The 22,399-nt window shown below is 39.2% G+C and overlaps 1 protein-coding gene across 8 annotated transcripts in view; it reads right to left on the bottom strand.

The window, feature by feature from the left end:
* Positions 1-22,399, bottom strand: part of unc13bb (unc-13 homolog Bb (C. elegans)) — a 90,864-nt gene that overhangs the window by 56,349 nt on the left and 12,116 nt on the right. For all 8 annotated transcript variants that reach the window (XR_003929092.1, XM_030065391.1, XM_030065394.1 and 5 more), the window contains exons 2-8: positions 18,609-18,638; positions 11,348-11,447; positions 8,153-8,270; positions 6,797-6,920; positions 4,220-4,293; positions 3,711-3,768; positions 1,575-1,788 (exon numbers count right to left, since the gene is read on the bottom strand). Coding sequence is in view for 7 of the 8 variants with exons in the window: in XM_030065391.1 (XP_029921251.1) it covers positions 1,575-1,788; positions 3,711-3,768; positions 4,220-4,293; positions 6,797-6,920; positions 8,153-8,270; positions 11,348-11,447; positions 18,609-18,638 (718 nt within the window). In the remaining variant the exon portion in view is untranslated. The remainder of the gene's footprint in view (positions 1-1,574; positions 1,789-3,710; positions 3,769-4,219; positions 4,294-6,796; positions 6,921-8,152; positions 8,271-11,347; positions 11,448-18,608; positions 18,639-22,399) is intronic.

Below are 22,399 nucleotides of genomic sequence, written 5' to 3'. Positions count from 1 at the left end.
TTTCTGAAAAGGCTGAACTTGTTTCAATAGAAAAATACACAGCAGCAGTGTGCTTTTTTGATTTTTTTTTGAGTGTTTCCCAACCACTTCCCATAAGACTGCATGTAAATATAAACAATTGCAGCTGAGAAAAAAAGTGCAAACGTGGCCTGATACTGCACTCCAGCTCAGAAATTACTGTAACAGCACATGTAATTATCACATAAAAATTTTCAAAATTTGAATGTGACTAAATCTGTATTACTATATGTCCTAAATTTGAAGGCATGTATAATGGTGTGTGTGTGTGTGTGTGTGTGTGTGTGTGTGTGTGTGTGTGTGTGTGTGTGTGTGTGTGTGTGTGTGTCTGTGCGTGTATGCGATTTCAGATCTTTGCAAATCCCTACAGTAATAGGCATGCTTATCAGTTTTTCAACACTCGGCTGGCAACAGTGTTTGTGAATACATGGAGGACATGGTAAAGCACAAACATAAAACCGAGACCCAACACAGTTAACAGTATTTATCACCAGAGAAAGTGTGTGCCTCTCACTGACCCATTCCCTTCATTCAGAGTACGGGGACCCATGTGGAGCGAAGGGATTTCCTGAGTGATTTGGACTAAACCAAGTTCAGAGTCATTCAAACTACCAGGGAAGCTTCACAAACACAATAGGTCCTCAAGACAAAAAAGAAACAAGAACTATCAGCTTTCCCTGACTATAATCCCATTTCTCTTTTCTGATGTTATAGAATTATCCGGATCAACTTCCTATCAGTCCACACAGACAGATTTGCAGCAGTCTCATTGAGACACATGTTTACAATGGCAATCCACAAGTGCCAAAAAGTAAATTCCATCTTGGCCAGTCTCCAAGCACTGAAGTCATTTGTCTTGCAAGCAAAATCTACTCTCTCTTAAATATCTACCCCTTCATTATTATTATTATTGTTATCATTATTATTTATTTTATTATCATTGCTGTTATTAGCATTTGGCATTCTTGGCATTTTAAAGTAAATGCTAGAACTAGTGCAGATGACCACACACAGTGGGCTCTCCCTTTTGGCCATAAGACTACAGCAACACCATCTCAATTCAAACTGAAATAGACCATATCCATTCTAATACCCAAGCCTGTAGATAAACAATAAATAAATAAATAAATTAATTAATAAGAGAACAGCAAGAGGGAACTCATGGCTGCCTGCATTCAAGTATTTAGGTTGAGGATAAAGGGTGTGACAAAACTATTTCTGCCACTTTGCCACTGGAGAACAGATCCCTTGTAGCCTTCTGAAGCAGCTGAATGAACCAGACTACAACACAACCGAAAGCCTTCTCTCAAACAAAAGCATAAAACTCCATCCAAGTCGGATTGTAGTTGAGGCAGACTATCAGAAAAAAGGAGACACTTGACAGTTACAATGACACTCCACAGGCTATTTTGGTTATAACACTGGAACTAAATTTTGAGAAAGTGGATGCCTCGAATTATGTGTTGCACACTGTATCCCATGTAACAAATTGTTTTGGGTGTGTGATTGAGTGAATGACTGAGTGAATGAGAGAGTGAGTGAGTGAGTGAATGTACCTGCTCCCTCTCTGATCCCTGTAATCCATGTCAAAACTGTGGACAGAGTCTGTGCAGGAGTCTAGGTGGTGTTGTAGCCGGGGTCCCATGGGGTACTGGTGCATGGAGGAGTTAGGCTGAGATGTGGTGTGATAACGTGGGGGCAGACTGTTGCTGGTCTCACTGCGGTAGTCGCTATCCCGGTCATCCACAGCACTGTCCTGGTCATCCAGTGCTGCAAAAAGCGATGGGATAAGCTGAGCATCAAGACTTTCCTGACAAATTGCTGAATATCTTACCTATAAGATTTTTAAAAATCTTCCCTATGTATATACAGCCCATACACAAACAGAAATCCAACCTAATATGTGAGTATACTCTAGTTTCCTGTAATTGTGCATGACTTAAAGGCATCATTAAAAGCAGGGGATATAAACAGACTGGGGTCAGGGGTGGCCAGGTAAGAATGAGGTAAGATGAGCAACGATCATGCACTTTTGAATGACTTTGGCCCTTACAAATACATGCAAGCTCACCAAAAGGGAGACACTAAGCTGCTCTTTCTGCTCTGTGTAATAATGCAATGACTCATGTCCTAGCATCGTATGAACACATTAATATAGAATTTATGGACTTAGGTGCAACTGCATGCTCTTGAGGACTTGAGGTGTTATTCTACAGGCAAAACTCTGATCTGAAAGTGGATGTCTCTGATAGAAACATCCACTTTCTCAAGAAATCAGATAAGGAGCAGCATATGAAATTGGACCAGAATTTAAACTGTTGACATGAAAAAGTTGAAAAAAAAAAAAAAAAAAAACACTATCAAGGCATTGAGATTAAATGACTTAGAATACGATATATTGTTGAATATAACAGTACCTAAAATAAGCCACATTTTGAAAGTGACCTTCCCAACCACACCAGTGACCCTGAGAAAACTTATGTCAAGTGCTAACCCTGAGCGCAGTATCAGCTGGAGGGGACAGCTGAGCCAAGGTTTATCTTTTCAAAGCGATAAAGTGAGAGGACGAAGGACATACTGATTTTCTTGATATGTCTCAGAGTAAAATGGGAGGACAATGACATATGGAGGTGACCCTTGAGTAGTTTAGCAAAGACTGCCCCCTGTTAGTTTAGCAGTGCAGCTGCAATTCCCAGACAATACCTTTGGAAGTGACCACATCCATATTGAAAACACTATCTTATATTGCACTTACCTACTCTCAACAGATTTAATCATGGTTCCCACTCTATGAAATTATTTTCAGGAACATTTAAAGGACATTACCGATTATATTTAAATATGTTTGAACTGAAAAGTCTCTTATTATTGACATAAAAACAGCAGTGCCTTTTTAGAGATTCCATTTTTCCTGGGGGATATGTAGAAAACCTCCGTGGACATAATATGCATGGGTTATAAAGATCATGTGATATCAGCACAAAGACAAAAAAAAAAAAAAAAAAAAAAAAAAAAAAAAACCTAGGAAGAAGCAAGAGCAGGCCAAGGCAGAGAAGAACTGAAGGAGGATCAGGGCAGAGGTGAAATAAAGCACATGGGAGAGTACAAAAAATATCAAAATAAAATAAATGGAAGTATTCACTGATTAAATGTTGTTATTGGGGAACATGGGCATAAGGACATGCACAGGGCATTGAGGATTGGCCACAGGAAAACTCTGGGAAACCAAACAATTTCATCAAAGTGTGTTCTACATACTCAGTGAGTCAGCCCATCCGAAATAGTTGCCTGGTGAAAGTGTAGATGTTAGAAGTGAGAGGTACAGTTGGAGGAGATAGGACGGATGAAAAAAAGAGTGTCTCTATAGTGTATTTGTGGGAGGATGAGGGAGCCCCATCAACAATTTTCAGAGTGGACAACAAATTGGCATATTATCACAACAACGGGGCTGATATTTTAGCATGCATGAAGCTTCTTTGTGAGTGTTGTCAAAATATGTGTGAGCAACAGACTGCATGTAAAATGTAAAGGCTTCATTGTCAACTCTGATTAAGGAGATTCAACCAATACTTGCTTAGAAAGTAAAATGGAGCCAAGGATGTATAGAGAGAGTATTATCAGAGCCTGAGAGCTTGAGGAGTAGAGAAATAGCTCCATCTAGAGGCTGATACAGATATGGAGGACCCACTTACAGCACTGAGAAGCAGCAAACGGCAGTGGGCGATTCTGAACGTCATCCTGAACAGGGTACTAAAGAGGAGACATAAAAAATACAACAGGGAGCATCAAGTATGTTCTTCATATCCTTATGATCACTCATTTATAATTAGAAACATAAGAATCAGAAGTAGAAGAAAAAATCTTTAACATATCTAAGAAGTAGCAAGAGAACAGATATTGAAAAATTGATCTCTTATATTTGGTGAGAAAATACAAAATACTGCTAAAACAGACACAAAAAGCACTTTTTTTTTTTTCAAAATACGTGACATCTCTACAGTGAAAAGCAAAACTTGCACTACTTGCTCCTTTTTAGCTCTTTGGTGATGTACCAATAAAATACAAAAAACCTGACATGTGGTTAGCATTTACAGTGTACCAAACAGTTATTTTACCTATGTTTTGAAAAAGTAAAATGTCTCACTTTATGTAGGCAAATGTAATGAAACATTGTTAAAGGCATAATCCGAAAGGGGTTTACCTCATCATGGATCCTCATGGTATTGATGCGCTCCAGCTTGCCTGTCCAGTACTGTGCCTCATCATCTGGGATGTCTGGTAGCAAAAGATACATAAACCCCACATATACACACACGCACACGCACACGCACACGCACACGCACACGCACACGCACACGCACACGCACACACACACACAGCCAAGGTTTAGTAAGTAACATCCTGTTTCCTCTGATCTCAAACAGCAGGCTTTATCATGTACCATAATGCCATCATAATACATTTATGCCTGTTTAATTTATCATGAGCCTCTTAGGAAGGGTATATTAAAAATAGTTCCTACAAACTGTTAAGGGACTGGAACCAGAAATGTTAGAGCTCCATTTCAGTGGCTGTTTTCATCACAGCATCACAAACCCAATACTCAAAGACTCTTGACATGAGTCTTGACAGTGACACAAGAAAAGAACTGATGACATGTATTACCAACCAGAGTTGCCGATTCAAAACCACTGAACGTCAAAAATAAACATTTCACAGAAAAACAGATAAAAACCAATGCTATTTTGCAGACAGTATAAATATTTTAAAGGAGGTTGAAACTTTCCATGTCGATTTCCATGATCTATAAAATCTTAATATAAATTTATTTAGCTTGAACACAATTTAAACACACATCAGATTCAGAGGTCTTGTTAAAGTTTAAATTCTGTTTTGTTCTGCAGTCAAAGTGGACATAATGAGAACATAATGGAAAATAAATATTATGTTTGTTACATAACTAGTTACAGATTTTTTTGGCATGACTGGTCCCAAAAATGTATTACCTTCCCTGACTTTACCTGCCTGGAAAATACTTTTCAAAATTCCATTTCAAGATCCAAGGTGGAACATTTCAAAGACAAGCACCCACACACTGTCCAACTTGTAAGGAAAAGGATAATTTATTGGCAACGTTTCGGTACTAGACCTTCATAAGGTTTGCCTGATGAAGGTCTAGTACCGAAACGTTGCCAAGTGTGCAGGTGCTTGTCTTTGAAATGTTCGCTGGATATCCTGCCCTCCGCACCTGTCCTGAGAAACAGATGTGCAAAGTAAACTTTTCATTGAAGATCCCAGGTGGAACATACGGCTACTTATAAAAACACTGTACACAGATAAGTACTCGTGGGGTACAGCTAACACAAAATCTACATCTACTTTTGGTTCATGGCTAATGAGTCTATGAGCTGCTGACAAGTGTTTTTTTTTTTTTTTTTTTTTTTGTTATTGTTTTTTCTCCCACTTAACCCAGATCATATTCAGATCCGCTTCCCACACCATTTACACTTTTCACAGGGACCTGCACTTCTCTGCACAGGGATGCACATTAAAGGCCAGACACACAAAGGCCAGAGCTTCAAAGACACACCAATAGACAGCTTTAGTGAATGGGACTGGTGGCTCAGAGAGCCGTGACGACCGTAGCCTCCTGCAACCTTGAAAGGCCTGCTCTTAAAACACAGAAAAAAGGTTCTCTCCCACTCAATGGAACGACACGCTGCTTCAACTTTGATGCCTTTGATCAGAGGGTTTGTGCTGAATACACCGTCTTGGCAGCATACAGGTACTGCTGTGGTCAAGTGCATAGGAGCCAAAGGAGATGCAGAGGGGCATTTCACAACCAGCACCGAAAAGTGTTGCATTCACTGAATTGTCTCATAGGCTGCTGATGCTGAGTGGGGCTTTTACTGCAAGACTAATTTCATCACAGGCAGAGAGTGAGCAGTGAAGTTTCTATTTTAATATAACATTCAAATTTGGTTTTAGTGCTGCCTTACACTGATTAGCCACATCACCCACATATGCAGGAGAAATATGTCAGTAAATTAACTACTATGTACTTTATTCTCCCTAAAAATAGAGATAAGATCTCTTCTAGTTAATTTCAATACAGCTGGATATATTATATGACAATTTTTCCTCATTAATATATACATAATTATCATCCCAAATACCCACATATATCATATGCCATTTTCATACTCTATATATCATATTCTCTACATGCACACATATACACACACACACACACACACACACCAAATCGAGGGCTGGCTGTGACATGAAGCAAACATCAAAAATCAGCTACTGTCCCCACTCCTACAAAACATCAAAGTGGTAGCACTGCAATCTGTTTAAATTGATGTCATCCCACCATACACACACTTTACCAATGTTATAGCATGTCCTGTGGTGGTGTAGAGTACATTTGCTCACATGTTGCTCTGTCTGGGTAAAGATGACAGATCAATACAAGGTGTGCTTGCATCAGACCACAGGCCACTGGCTGAGGCTATAATCACTGATTTTCTACACTCAGCCTCAGGCAATTTTTTCCCCCAATGTTTCCTCAGAAACCAACCTCTGACATTTCAGCTGGTGTAACCTTTAGCTCACTAGAGCTAAAGGTTTGATTTGCCAGAGGGCATCCAGCACTTTTAATGTATGTACTCATTGTTCTGTGAGGCGGTTTGGATAAAAGTATCGCCAAATGGTTCATACATCAAACAGATTCTCAACAAAAACATAAGACAGCTTGGCAGCAATGATATCTCACCAAAAGGCAGCTCAAAGCGAGTGTCCAGCAGGACCCGGTGAGGCGTTGGGTTCTTGGTGCCATAAATCTCATCGGCCTTCATCAGGACCTCCGCATCCAGAAAGGTCCACTCACCTAACCCTTCCTACAATTAGACAAGGTCAGGGTCAGTGTCAGTGAGTTATATGTATTGTGGCACATGAACAGTTCTAGTATTGAAAGCTGTAGTTACGATCATTATTAATTTAATCTTAAAACTACTGTCACAAATTATTCTTCTGGCTCATATGCAGCAAAAGCAAAGAAGGCCCAGAGTTTTTTTTGTTTTGTTTTTTTCTCATCTCGTGTACAGATTCCTACTTGGAATCATTAACAACCTATTTTTACACACTGGCTTTTCTGGTTTAGATACAATTTTATTATTTTGTTCAGTAATTAAGACTTAATTTGCTCACGTAATCAATTTGATTTTATGCCTTTTTTGTTTGTTTTTAATTTATTTCATTTTGTTCTAATGTTTTCATTTTTATCTAATGCTGTGCAGCTTGTTTTAATTTGAATGTCCTCATTTGTTTTTTAACTGTTTTATTTTGTTCTAATGTTTTTATTTGTCTTATGTTGTGCAACACTTCGGGCAATGCTTTGTTGTATTTAAATGAGATTAAGTACACAGACTTATGACAACTAGAATTTCTAATGTGCTAAACAATTCCACAATCGGAGAAAAAGCTCATCATGTATCACCTACGATATGACAAATATCGGAGCTTGCCTGCATATGAATTTCCTTGAAGGTGAGCACTGTAAAAAAAATCCCAATGTTTTACACAAAGTGAAATGTATCTGATAAGAATAAGAATAATAATAATAACTATAACAAAAATTTGATGCTTTAATTATGTTTGATTTACAGGGAAATTCTCCTCATGCTTCCCTCCACAGGGAAGTCAGATGTCAAGTTCAGCTATGGAGTAGCACCTATGAGGTCAGTAGGGTTCCAGTGTCTGGCTCAAGGACACTACAGCAAGACTGGTGCTTAAGCCCAAATCTTCTGGTGGAATGACAATCTCCCAACTTACAATGCAACCCTACTTCTCTTCCCTACTTCTACCATCCTAAGTTAAACCACACTCTGACCTTATGACAGGAAAGGATATTGCTCAAATGAAAGGTTTCAATGTGAGGTAAGATGGTCCAAAAATTCTTATTCATCTTAAGACCTTTGCTGCCAAAATACATTTTATTTTTAAGAATCAAGGCACCTGTGTTTGACCGATGAATTTCAGGTGACATTTTTGTCCAAAATGTGTATATATCAGTGTTTCAGCCAGGTGACGTGATGTGTATGTGTACTTAAGTATAGGTTGTGTCTCTAACCTCCTCTGACTGTCGGATACTCTTGAGGGGGATCCAGGCCGTCCCCACCATGGTGTCCCAAATGAGGCCTTTGTTCCACACTTCTACAATAAGGCCAAGATCCAGCCGGTTGATCTCACTGAGAAGAGACCAAAAAAAATAAAAATGCTGAGACATGAAGCAATGTCAGCTTTCAAGGATGATTCATTCTCTCTGAATAAACACAGTGGAAAAATGTCAGTGGAAAAACCCAAGCAAACAATAAGTGGACAGTTTGGGGCTGTGCTCTCCAAATAATAAAAAAGACAGTGTCATTCTGTTGGGTGAATGTAAAGGAAAAAGTACACTGAATAATACAGAAATGTCAGCATAATTAGTGGTTGGCCTACTACTGGCTGCTAACAAAGGCTACTTCCTCTTTTCTCTGTGCATTAGCTGTCATAATAAATTCCACCCTTGTTTTGTCATCGAATATGCTATTCAAAAACCTCAAAACAGCTTGATGACAGCAGTAAAATAGCATATCTATTTTGAAAGGAACCGCATGACAAGAGCATTTGCATAATCTCATCTATGGCAGTTTACAACTATCGACAGCACAAACAAAAGGAAGATGAGAGAAAAGATAATCAAAGAGAACAGCTAATTCAGACAAGTGCAGGGGAGTCCAGGTGCAAAGATAAAGGCTTTGTAGACCAGGCATTCACACAAAATGGCATGGAACAAATAACAACAGCATGTTAATGTCGTGTGGCATTAAAATCAAAGTCACTGCTTTCAGCTGAGACTTCTGCTGTTTCTATTGCCATTTAGACAATCTCATCCAATCACATTGATTTTTGTTTGTTTGTTTGTTTGTTTTGAGAGAAAGTGTTTTCATAAATCCCTCGATTTGTTTGTATGATCTGCACACCTATGTTTTTACTTTTTTTTTTTTTTTTCTGTCGTTCTGATTCAATGTTTTACCAACACACACAATTACCCTAAACTAAACTGAGATTACAGTTCTGGTTAACTTATCTTTGCATAAACCAATAGATGTTTCCTCTCTTATTTTTACTAAACAGTCCATATGGAGATTTGGTTGTCATTTTTTATTCAAGTACAAGGAAAACACATTTTCTATGTTCATCACCAAGTTTAAGTCCACTTGGGTTTCTTATTGATTGGAATCAGTTTGCAAAAGCTGACCTCAAAGTGAGCACTCACTGCCTGCCAAGAAGGTGCGGTCAGAGTCTATCCCTGATTGTCGGTCAGTTCAACATTACTTTAACACCACTTTGTGCATTGCAAACTGAGGAAATTAACAGAAGCCTGCGGGCCCACTCCTGTGTAAAAGCAGCATTTAGAAATGCATTAAGCTTTAACTCAAGCCTCCCATGCATAGTGCGGGGGATGGGCAGACTTGCTGTCAATTACAAGGAACATGAGAGCATTAAGCAGTGCCTGTTCACAAGTACTGACATAAAATACTGGATATAGGTAACAGATGCTGATCAGAGTAGAATTATGGAATCCTATTTATAAATAAATAAATAAATAATTTGTTTTTTGTGAGGGAAAAACAAACCAAGGTACCATTATCGTAATTGTTGGAAGGAAAAAAAAAAAAAAAAAACATCCGTCATCATCACATCATAGGAATATGTCAGCACAGGTCCAGTTACTAATTCATGAAATAAATTTGATGAACATAATTTGTTGTAACAGATGGTGCTGGACATTTACTGAAAACATTGCTGAATGATGCATAATGTTGAATTACACGTTGCAGCCACATCATTAATGGACAACAGAAGGGTGAAGGTCTGGAAAAACAAACAATGTCACAATGAGGAAGTTCACCAAAGACAAATAATGGCACACATGCAGCATACTGACTCTCCTGTGTCACCATAGATACCTTTCAATAAGAGGGTAAAATGAGTGAATTAAACTAATGAATTGCAAGAGGGAACCGGATAGCTGTGTAACATTTCCTTGTTTCTTTCCTAGAATGAATAAATATGTACTTAACAAGGAAAGCAGATATAATGTCACTAGGCAATAGGGGTGTGTGTGTGTGTGTGTGTGTGTGTGTGTGTGGTGGTGGTGGTGGTGGGGTGGGGGGTGTGGGGGGGTCCTTTGTCCTTTCAGAGTTCCTGTAGTGTTTCACGAGTCTGTGTGTCTTAGTTCCACATGACAGGCACTACCTGCTATAATCAGGCAGTGGGGATCTGTGAAAGGTACTCCACATGCAGGGAAGATGACAATTTTTTCCCAAGCTAGTATAACAAGCAAGTAGCAGAGGGTTGTGCTTAAATATTGACAGTTCTTTCTTTTGTGTTCTTGGTGTTGAAAGATGCTCCCTGTGAAAGATTTTTAAAAGCTTGCAGGGTACAAGGCATAAAGTGATATCCTCCAAGAGAAACTGACTTCTCCCAGTTGTAAAATAAAATTTACAGTCTAACTGTGCAAATAGGGCTGAATAGTAAGGCAAACAATTCAAATTGTGATTAATTCTAAAGATATTGTGATATAATTCTTATGACGGCATATGAGTGTCACTCTAGGGAGGGGAAAAAACATGCACACAGGGGAACTGACCCATGTCACAGCAATGTTTCTTCAAAGTCTGGATGGTTATGATAACTTTATGATTCTGGGCTAAAATCCCCAGTATTTTCTTGTTACTAAATCCAATAGTATAAGAAAAACATCTTTTTTCTGAGTTTTTTTTTTTCTTCTAATTTTACCACTTAAATATCACAGAAAATCAGAGGTTTTTTCCTCTTAAATTTACAACTTTAATCTTTAACCTTTAACCTTCCCCATGTGGATATTTTTTTCTCCCTACAGTGACCCTATTGCGCTGTCATAATTTGCGACTGTAGTAGAATGATCATTTTTGTTTCATAATTTTAATTTTAATAGAAAAGCCTATATCATTTATCACAGTATTTCATTGACAACTGTGTTTTCTCACACATTTTAAATGTCTCAAAAAAAAAAAAAAAAAAAAAAAAAAGTCTGCTCCTGCAATTTAGACGTTAGACTTGGCCATGCTGTGTTCAGCCTGAGTGCAAAGTGTGACTTGCACTGTAGGTTTTGAATGCTACATGAGGTCTGTGCTGCATGTTTGTACTGTGAACTGTATGGTTACATAGCTGGTGATTAAAGTGATTATAATTTGTTAAACAAATGTTGTAGGTTGATTAGTCCCTGTTTATAACTTACAACATGAAGTCCTGTTCCCAACATGGCTGGTCCCCCCGCACAGTGATTGTTGTGCTTTTGACATTCTGCACCTTCAGTGTCACATAGGTGTTGAATTTGTCTGAAACAGAAGAGGAGGAAGATCATGCTGCAAATCACATATTCTCATAGTTAGGTGTTAGCAATACAGTGACAATACACTCACTGAATGTCTTTTGGACAAAATGTCCAAAAGAAGAAGAAAAAAAAAAAAAAAACGGCTAAAAGGGGTGTAATTTCCTGAGAAGTTGGAGGAATGGGGACCAATGTTAATACTAAAAAATGTAGCAAATTTGCTAGATTTTTCTTTTTTCAAAAGCATAGGGGAAAAGGTAATTAGTGAATTAGCAAAAAAAAAAAAAAAAAAAAAAAAACAAAACTTGAACGTTAGAAAAAAAAAAAAAAAAAAAACTGCAAAAAAAACCTGCAAAAACAAAATAAATTACCAGAACATTTGTGGGAAATAAAACACTGAAAATTTGCCCCAATAAATAAATAAATAAATAAATAAAAATAAAAAAAAGCTAATTTCAAACATGGTCATTTCTAAAAGTGGGCAGAACATGTTCCCTCTGCCCCTGCTCATAAATTGTGAAAATATCTGCTAAAAGCAAAAAGGTGGCAAAGCCATTTGACAGCGCTTTAAAAACATGGATTCAACAGATTAAGAACGAAGCAAAGGTATGCAGTGACTGTTTACAGTTCGAATATCAGGGCATGAAATGATTGACACACTTCTGAGTTTACTTTTATAAACACGCGTTTGGAAACCAATCACTGTGGGCAAAAAGTAAGGATAACCTTCACAACGGCTGAAACAACCTGCATGTGGTTTGGGAGCAAGCTGGACTTGCATATGTGTTCACTGAAACGTCGTTTTAGCCAAGAGAAGAAGAGCGAGAACATGTGGATAGAAGTAGTGATGTAGAGAAAAGAAGAGAAGAGGATAACAGTAAAGTGAAGCAACAAACTGCAGGGTCAATTTTATGACAAAAATGTACACCTGGGCTACAAACTCAGATCTCTTATGTGATTAAACAGTTCATAAAACACACAGCATATCAGAAACTATAACTGAGACAACAAGTAATGTTAACTACGTCAGTTCTACTTTGGCTTTGTGTTGGGAAAATGACATCAGGAGCTCCACTGAGAGTGAAAGCAGATAAGTCTCCCCTCCCCCCAACCATGTCAAGCCAGGCCAGGCCAGCAAACTGACCCTGTTAATCTCTGATGAGAGCCAGCCCCACACAGCAAATAGAGCCACAGGATCCACTGCCTGATCTGCTTCTCCTAGCTAGCTGCAGTCTCTCTAAATACAGTACCTTGTCCGCGCCCTCCACAGCTATGAAACAGAGGGAGCACATGATGATGTAGAGACACAGGATGCTCCTAACCTGTTCCTATGGCTGAAAAGGTCTCTGCCAATCCTTATACCATCAGCACTGAAACCAATGTAAGATTAGATCAAAGGTCTTTGGATTGTGTTTGCAGAAAACTCCTATACTATGGTCAAACACTATTCTTATAGAGTACACTTTGACTACAATGCAGTGCAGCTTAAAAGCCTAATGCAGCCTAAAAATGACAAGTCACCTTTTTTGAGTGCTCTGTCAGTGACTGATGGATCTAGCTGCTGTGATATGGATGGGAAAGGAGGTGCCAATCTGCACGGCTTGGCAGTCTGTGCAGACAACTTTACAGACAACGCAGTGATTTCGATCAGCGGCTGCTTATATTGCAGCCAGCAGTGTAGCACTACTGGTGTTGGCCTCCAGGGGTGGGGAGGGTGGGATTAAATGGCCCATGACATAACCACCACTTTTCATTTCCTGCGCTAGAGCCAGGGTGCATCAACACGTGCCTGCTAATGTGCTCAGTTTTGCTCTGGGAGTCGCCTGCCCCATGCCACCAAGGGTCCTCCCCATTTCTCTCCCTTGCAGCATCAAAGTCCTAAACCCCTGCATGGGTAGGACAGCCGCTGGAGGAGGGGCTTGGATGGGAGAAATGTAACACTCTGGAGGTTTTGGTGCAGGACTTCAACTTGTTTTGATAGTATGGTTCTGTAATGTAGGCCTGAACAATTAATCAAAACATTATTGAAACCGCCGAATAGCCAAGTGCAATATCCAAATCACAGGAGCTGCAATTTTTTGGATAGAGGTAAAATGTGTGACAGAAAAGCAGAGATGCTTTGGGGAACAAATTGTATTCTCCAAATATAGGAGAACATATTGGTGAAAAACTGAAAATGAACACTATGATGTTTGTATTATTATTATTTTTTTTTTTTTTTACCCATATCTTTCAGCCAATTTAATTTCATGTTTTCTATTATCACCTGTTTTCTGTTGAAAAGTCTCTACAGTACTGCTGCACAGGACTATTGTGACTATGAGTATATACCTATAGTTTCTAGGACTGCCCCCTGAAAGTTGACATGTCAGATCATCTATAGCTATGTTTACATGGACACAAATAATCGGAATAAAGGCCAAATCAGGTTAAAAATGCTTCATGTAAACACGTCAATCGGAAGATTGTGATCCGATACGGCCCATTCGGAAAGAAATTTCATTCCGAAAGAGAGAGGTGGTTTATGCCGATCATTATTCCGAACGGTGTCCATGTACACATCCATTCGGATCCTGTCTTCCCGGTTGGGGTAAAATTATCTCCACTGCGCATGTGTGTTACGTCAGCGTGATGCGTTTCCGCCTTTGCGGCAGCCGGTCGTTTTTCGACAAGCAGCAAACGGTCCAAAAGGTCCATATTAAAAAAAAAAAAACCTACATAAACAGACACTGTGCCAGAGGGGAGGAAAATAAAATGTGAGAGGCACAAAGAGTGAACGAGCTGAGGACGTGCAGACAACGCGGCGTTTGTTTACAACACAGGCGGAAGTACAGCTTCTTCTTCTACTACTATTTCCAGAAAATTAGACGACTCCGCGCATGCCCAAATGATTTATTCTGATCAAACGCTTGGTGCATGTATACGCACGTCATGATCGGATCATTTTATTTAGTGTACATGTAAACAGTGGATTTGGAATTTCCGATCAACCAAGGTTTAGATCGGATTGGAGAAATTTTGCGCATGTAAACATAGCTACTGACAGACCCCATGAGTCAATTGAGATTCCTGAAGTCAAGCTGTATGTTTGTTTGCTATTTTCTGACAAATAGCAACATGTGGTCTGGGCCAGAGCAAGAGAAGCACACAGACACACTGCAGCTGATAAGGTAGTATTTCTGCAATCATTCAGTAGCTTCATTGCTCTGAAAAATGAGCTCCACAGATCATGCAGCCACAAAAAAGGGACCATGCAATTGGTAATTAAAATCTTTATGTAGCAGTCTTAATAAAATTTTACAGCTTTTGAATCCACGTGACATTTGCTTATGACTGCTTTGATTACAACGTGGCGTATCAACATTAAAACATGTGCTGGTGTATCTTCTGATCACCAGAAAGTCAACGAATTAAGAGAAAAATACAATAAACCAACAAAAATAAACCAACAATTTCCCAATGGAGATCAACTTATTGCAGTTTTTACATTCACTGATTACAGTATTGAGTCACTCCATACTGCATAAAGCTTAAAATAAGATAGACCCAGTCCCATGTGATGGTGTGTAAATCTCCCACCGTCCCATACCAGGCCAGATGGGGCACTGCCATGATTCAGCATTACCCATAAAGAAGACAATGACTATTTACAAACACATGTGCACACACACGTAGGCCTATGCGCGCGCACGCACGCACACACACACACACACACACACACACACACACACACACACACACACACACACACACACACATATATGTATTCAGCTTTTAGTTGATGGGAAATAAAAGACAGGCATCAGCTGTTCTTCTAGGGACTAGTCACCTGACCTCTCAATACAAAGTTTTTCCTGGTTTCCCCGGTGACAAATTGAAACATTTACTTTACTGTGCACATAGGCTTTAACAGTGTAGCAGGATAGGTAAACATACTCTTGGCACAATGAGACTGCAAATAGTTGACACAGGTGCAATCCTTATAAGATTCAAGTGAAACAAAACATGCAGACAAACGCAGTTTTTTTTTTTTTTGTTTGTTTTGTTTTTTTTAACTACAGAAAGCTTTACTGAAAGCACTTCTGTGGTATCCCAGATGTAACACCAGCTGATGGTACGGTCTAACCTGCCTGTCCGAGGAGTGACAAGACACAGACCTAATTAGTGTCTCAAGAGAACAGTAGGGACAAAACACAGCCATTATTACAAAAGGAGCCTGGGGGATGCTAAAGCCTTTCCCTAATTAGATAGGCTATGCTTTGTGCCACATTTTAGCCCATGAATAACAGGGACGAGATAAGGGAAGAGAGTGTATGGATCAGATCAGAGCCACTGAGAGGCTGTGGTCCCCTCTACAGGAGGTGCTGACCGATTCAGTGCAAGACTGATACAATCTACACCATTAGGAAGGAAGCAGCAGTGACTGTCTCAGACAACAGAATGCATGCACACACACCCTTGCATCACTACACTTATTAGATTAAAGCACCTAAACGCCTTAATCTAACATATAGCCAGCCTACCAACCACTTCATACCCCATACCAGCTTAACAAAGGGATTACTGTCAAAAGTCCTACTGCACATTTGAAGGAGTTTCCTCCTTGTATGGACAATTGGTCCAAACATGTTCAGATACACGAAAATACACACACACACACACACACACAAAGCACTTGCCAGTGTGGTGTCAAAAATTGGGATCTATTGAAGTGCACTGTGGGATGATGTAACTTGTCCTGCCCTTCTTTTGAGGCAGTACTCACTGTTCATTGCCTATGAACTTCCCACTCACCTCAGATATCTCAGTCAAGTATCTTCATTCATTATTGATGGATGATGAGTTTTTCAATAAATTAGTCAGGAAAACGCAGGCAGTTGGAAGGATGACATTTAAAATTCAGACTACCAATCAATGTCGCATGCGACAGAGGACGCACCTCCCGGAGGCCTTTTCCATCGTCACTGGAAACACCTCACCGTGAGTTCCCTTTTAAATTAATGATACAGCCTATTGAATGCAATGGGTAAGGTATGTGTCAGGTATATTAACCCCTAACCATTCTTCTGCTGAAATGTGTATGCTCTTAAATAAAAAGATGGAGAGAGAAAAAAAATACTTAAGCCTTGACAGAAAATCTGCAGGCAGGTGGACACACACACACACACACACACACACACACATCCGGCAAACACACAGCTCTTATCAAGCCTGAGTTTCCTGTAACAATCAGTGGGAAAACAAGACAGCTGGCCACGGACATGCACAAGGTCATCTTGAGCTCTGCCCATTTTCACCAGAAAAAGCACAATGCAAGGCCTAAAGACCGAGGCATAAAAACTATCCGACTCAAGGCGTGGTGAAAGCACAATGCAAACATACATCATAGACCAGCCCTATGTAAACTTTGAGGACTCTTCCAACAAAGTCACATGCAAGTTATACAGTTCGTTATACAGGGCAAGATAAGGTTATCACAAGGAAGACGGAGCAGTCAATGACTGTGACATATTTATGGGTTAATTCAGTGAACCTGTACAACAGAGGAAGGACCACTTCTTAACGGAGGCTGCTCCTTCTGAGAATATAAATTTCCTGGAGCCACAAATCTAAATGAGAATGGCCAGAACATAGCAGTAAAGTGATGAAAAGATATCAGTGGCAATTGGAGCTTGGGCATTACATGCTGCACACACACACACACACACACACACACACACACACACACACGCTCTGTGCAGGCAAGTCAAGTTCATCCACACCAAGCTCACCTAATCTTGCCTTTATGGAGCTTGCTTTGAGCACTGGGGCACAGTCATGCTTTAAAAGAAAAGGGCCTTCCCCAAACTGCTCCCACAAAGTTGGAAGCATAGCATTGTCCAAAATATCTTAGTAAGCTGAAACCTTGAGATTTTTCTTCGCTGGAACTAAGGGGCTGAGGCCAACCCCAGAAAAACAAGCCCATAGCATTATCCCTCCTCCACCAAACTTTACAGTTGGCACAATGCAGTCAGGCAGGAAACGTTCTTCTGGCATTGGCCAAATCAAAACTCTATTTACCGTGTTTCAATGTTTCAAATCTGAACAAAAAAATAAATAAAAAGCTTGATGAGTTACTCTTAGAAGGCCCAGAGGCCTCAAGGAGTTATGGCACAAAGTACTGGAAGAGGAGAATTTGCTTTATGACACTGCCTCTTAATAGGCAAGGCAATGACTAGCTTAAGACTACCATGTTAAAGTATCGTTTAAAATTAAGTGTTTGGAATCAGCTTAGAATTTAAGCCTGAGTTTACCCTGCCCCTGACAAGTCCTTATTAGCTCTGTAACATAAAAGTAGCTGCTGTTTATGTTTGGCCTACAGCAGATGACAGGCTTAACTAAATTATACCTGAGTGTTTGCCCTGGAGCAGGTATGAAGGCAGCAAACAGGGGAGGGGTTACAGGCAGACAGAGAGAGATGGCAAAGACTGACAAAATTCAATCAAGTAACATTGAATAGAGTAAGAAGACACCCCAGAGGAGCCACTGCTGACATGGAGAATCCTTGTTAAATCACTGTTTTCCCAGAGTGGTGGGGGAGGGACTAAGAACAAAAGTAGAGACCTGCCAGATAATTAAATCAAACAAAACCTTCCTTGATTAATGCAGGGGCCAGCTGGGAAATGAAAGACAATGAGAGTGAAATGCCACCGTTAAGATCCAAAGCCACTGTGACTTCCTGTCACAGCTGCTGCCTGCTCTGACCTGAAACGTCACAGGGTTTAAGGATGGGCGTAAGGCTAAACACTAGAGGGATTTGCTTAGGTGGAGGGCATGGGGATTTGGGCTTAGCGGCCACCGATCTAAGCTCACCTGTACATGGGCCTGCCCAGAAGGACACAGGATTACATAACACAAAATCAACCTAGCTCTCAGTAACTTGCCAGAATTTGACTGATTAACCTACAAGAGAAAGTTGGGCATGTGGCCTGATTCCAAAAAGCACTAGGCAGAGGAGATCAGTAGTATTCTGGAAACTTTCAGTTGTACATTTAAGTGTTTGATATATGCAAATAATGGGAAAATTTGAGAGTGCTGATCGGAGCAAGTATTCATACAAGGTAGGATGTTTATGAATGCAAGCCAAGGAGCTAAGATGATTGTGATGCTATCAAGCAACAGTACTCACCTGGAGGTCCTTGGAGCTTGGCTTTTTTCACTGTAAAACAAAGCAAAACAAAAAACAATGATTAGCTGGGCACACATTAAGAATTTTGGCTCATTTTGATTCTGCTGACATGACATTGTGCAATTTTTGGGTAACAGTACTTCATTCTTAAGTTGCATGCAAACAGACGTGATGTGAATGCAGATTTGGTGGAAGTACACTGGTGAGCCAGGAAAGAAAAACAATTATCTGGGCATGAGCAGCAAGGCTCAATCATGGGGAAAATGGACAGGATCTCATGTTAGTGCGGCCTGAAAAACTCATTGATATGCATGAAAACAACACGTGTTGATGAGTCACGACATCCGAATCACACAAACATCAACACCCGCACGGCGCTGCTATCGATGAGAACATGAACAACACTTACTGAGCCTGGATCAAAACAAATGAATTCATTATTTGAGCAGGTAACACAGGTCAAAATTTAAGAAAAACAGCCAAATGTTCATTTGATCAAGCAGTGACTTTGAAATGATGATTAAAAACTGGAATTTCACACTGTGTATGACCTGTGACCTGACTGGCCATCACCATTACTCTTTTATTATTCCTTCATATTAACTGTAAACAAAGCACTTATTTTTATTAGCCAATCTCTTATACAACAGCGCATCCAGAAACCCTCTCTGGCACTACCTCTGCTATAGGCTAACATCTTAGATTAGACTTTACCTTATTAGATTGACATGTACAGTTCAGTTCTTAAATAATGTTTCAGTTCTATAATGTGGGAAGATCAAGTATTCCCTTTTATAGCTGTGAGAAGCTAATATTCTCACTTTATGACACTATAAGAGTATTACTTTGCTTTTATGTGTTTTTTTGTTTTGTTTTGTTTTGTTTTTCTCCATACTGATGGCTGTGGTATGGTCCTTTTTATTTTACATTTTACTCTTATGGAACACTTAGTTTGCTGTGTGACAGGTGCTGTACCAAATATAAAGATATTAATATTGCTATTAAGGCATGAAACTACTTTATACCATTTACTTTTTTTTTTTTTTTTTTTTACACTATAGTTGGAAGAATCTGGCATAATAGTGGCATGCATATGGAAATGTGTGATCAGAATATAAACATACATACAGTATGTAGCTATACCTTGTGCTGGGTAACACCTTAAAGGGCATAAACCTATCTTATGGACGGTACACAGGTTAAAACTCATATTCACCCCCAGCTGGAAAATACCTATTATTAGAAACAATCCACATCCATAAAATCCAAGCTTAATACCATTTAAAAAAAAAAAAAAAAAAAAAAAAAAAAACATACAGATGTTGTTGCATCACAAAGCACAACAGCTGGTAGTTAACAAACAGCCATAAACAATAAACTGGGGCAGATGTTTGGCAAAATAGCAAAACAAAATGATAATAGCTAGCTACAATAGACATGGTAGTTTTTTAAACCTCTAAATATTTTATATCAAGGGATAAAATAACTGTTTGCTGGTGCATTTTTGTTTATTTTGAGATTGTCCAACTTTAGCCCTTTGCTGTATCTATACAATAATGGTTATGGGATTGTGAGGTGCTTTGCAGGGGATTAACTGTGATTGCTGTTGCAGCGCTGTGTGTCAAGGCATATACTAAACCTCTGGAGCCTGAGGTGGCAGATGGGCAGGATTGGATGATGGCAGCACAAATGACATGATTTTCATATTTGCATGTTAAATCCCTTCTCTTCTTTCTGTACACATTTTTTATTTAAATGAGAATCAGAAGGAGGTAGTGTTTGTTTTGTATTCTTTATTTGAAATATTTTATGGCTAAAACAGAAAGTCTACAGCAAACATCAGAAACCTTAAGTTAAAACAAAAACCGGCTGTATCAGCAGTAGAACTTGTATAATTAAGAAGAACACACACACACACACACACACACACACACACACATACAGTGTAGACAGACAGACAGACAGACGGACAGATAGACAGATAGATAGATAGATAGATAGATAGATAGATAGATAGATAGATAGATAGATAGATAAAAATGCAGCTCAGTGCACAAGATGATGGAAACTAAAGCCACACACACTAAAAAAAAAAACACAGAAAAGCCAATGGTTTCTCCCCCCAATGCAGTCCTTTTAGTGGACAGTATGTGGGGAAAAATAAGGAAGTTATCATTTGGAAAAACCCACATCGTTTGTCACTTCTTCCAAAGGGTTTCCTGCCATATAAATACCTCACTGTGAACCGGAAAGGGAGCAGTGGAAACGCGAAGAGAGAGCGAGGGAGAGAGAGAACGTGACTGTGTGGGTTTTCTCGCGTTTCCATTGAGGCCTTCTCACCGTCACCAGCACATATGATCTGGCACGATGGCCTTATGTCCCAATTTGCATGACATTATCTGGAGCTGAGGTAAACAGTGCAGAGGGCAATAAACCATGGTGCCATTATGGTGGAAACTGATGCTTATCATCCTCTGTATTAGGCCCTCTGTGGCTTTAGAGGCTGTTTAGCTCACTATTTGAGAGGACCCATTGTGTAGTTATCCTATCAACCTGCTGTTTTTTTAATCACATTTGCTGTGTACTCACTTGATGACTTATCACATGGCTGTCACATTTTGCACAAACTGACAACTCATTCATTCCATTCATGATGATGACCAACAGAGAGCTCAACACCCAGTATAACACTATCAGCAAGCTGGGGATGAGGAGTAACCAAAATTAAATGCAAGTGTTAATGCACTTATTCTTGGCTATCATAGTACATATGGGTGTGCAGGTGGTGCTGCTTATCAGTCATATTTAATGATTTGGTTACAGCAACTGTCAATGCTTTGTTCCTCCCAGGAGACTGTCCTGTAAACTTCTTGTGCATTTGTATTTTCAATAAAGGTAGCCCCTTTCACAAGTTATGTTTGCTAGGTAAGGCTAATGAGATGCAAATGAATGGTGAAAAGTTCCTCTCTTCTTTTGCTCCCTCTGTTAACTGTTGACGTTCACAGCTGCGCTTTGAATTTCAGAAGAAAAAAAAAAGCCTCTAACTTTATATAATCATGGTCTTATGCATTCACAGCATTTCACTTAAAAAATAAAATTAAAAAAGGTAATTTCTGTTACTTTATAAGTTCAAAAATAAGCTTGACTTTCAAGAATCTTACTATCTGTTGTGGGAATATTCCAAAAACACATAGGCTACTTTCAATAGAAAATGTAGCTAAATACACATAAACAAACAAATAATAATAACAGTAATTATACTACTACTACTAATAATAATAATGATGATGATGAGTAAATAAAAATGTATGAGTGATTATTTTAACATTATGTTTTAATGTCTTATCTAAATACTCATCAATGTTCAAATGTGACATCTAAACAATTTTGTACCTACCACACACTAAAATATCTTTTGACATCAGGGTCAGTAGAGAAAAATCACTTTAAACAGGAACTCAAAGAAAGCCAATGTGCGGATCCGGAGTATGAGCAAGTTTGAAGTTTGAATTTGCGTTAGAAGATGGTAAAGCTGAAATATTTCCTCTTTTGACTCATGCAATCAACCCTAATTTTAATTTAACCTCTCCATCAGCATGAAGAATAGCAATCTCACTAAATGGTAAACGGTAAATTGAGTGGATTTCTATGGCACTTATGTATCCAAGTGAAGCGCTTTACAATGAATGTCTCACATTCACCTATACATAGTTGAAGTGTCATAGTGAAAGCAATTAACTTGGGCTTCTTTAAGCAAAGTGACAAAATGTGGAGGGTTTTTTTTTTTTTCC

The sequence above is a fragment of the Myripristis murdjan genome, chromosome 12, assembly GCF_902150065.1.
Source record: "Myripristis murdjan chromosome 12, fMyrMur1.1, whole genome shotgun sequence".
Lineage (NCBI taxonomy): Eukaryota > Metazoa > Chordata > Actinopteri > Holocentriformes > Holocentridae > Myripristis > Myripristis murdjan.
This window is presented reverse-complemented; position numbering and strand designations above follow the sequence as displayed.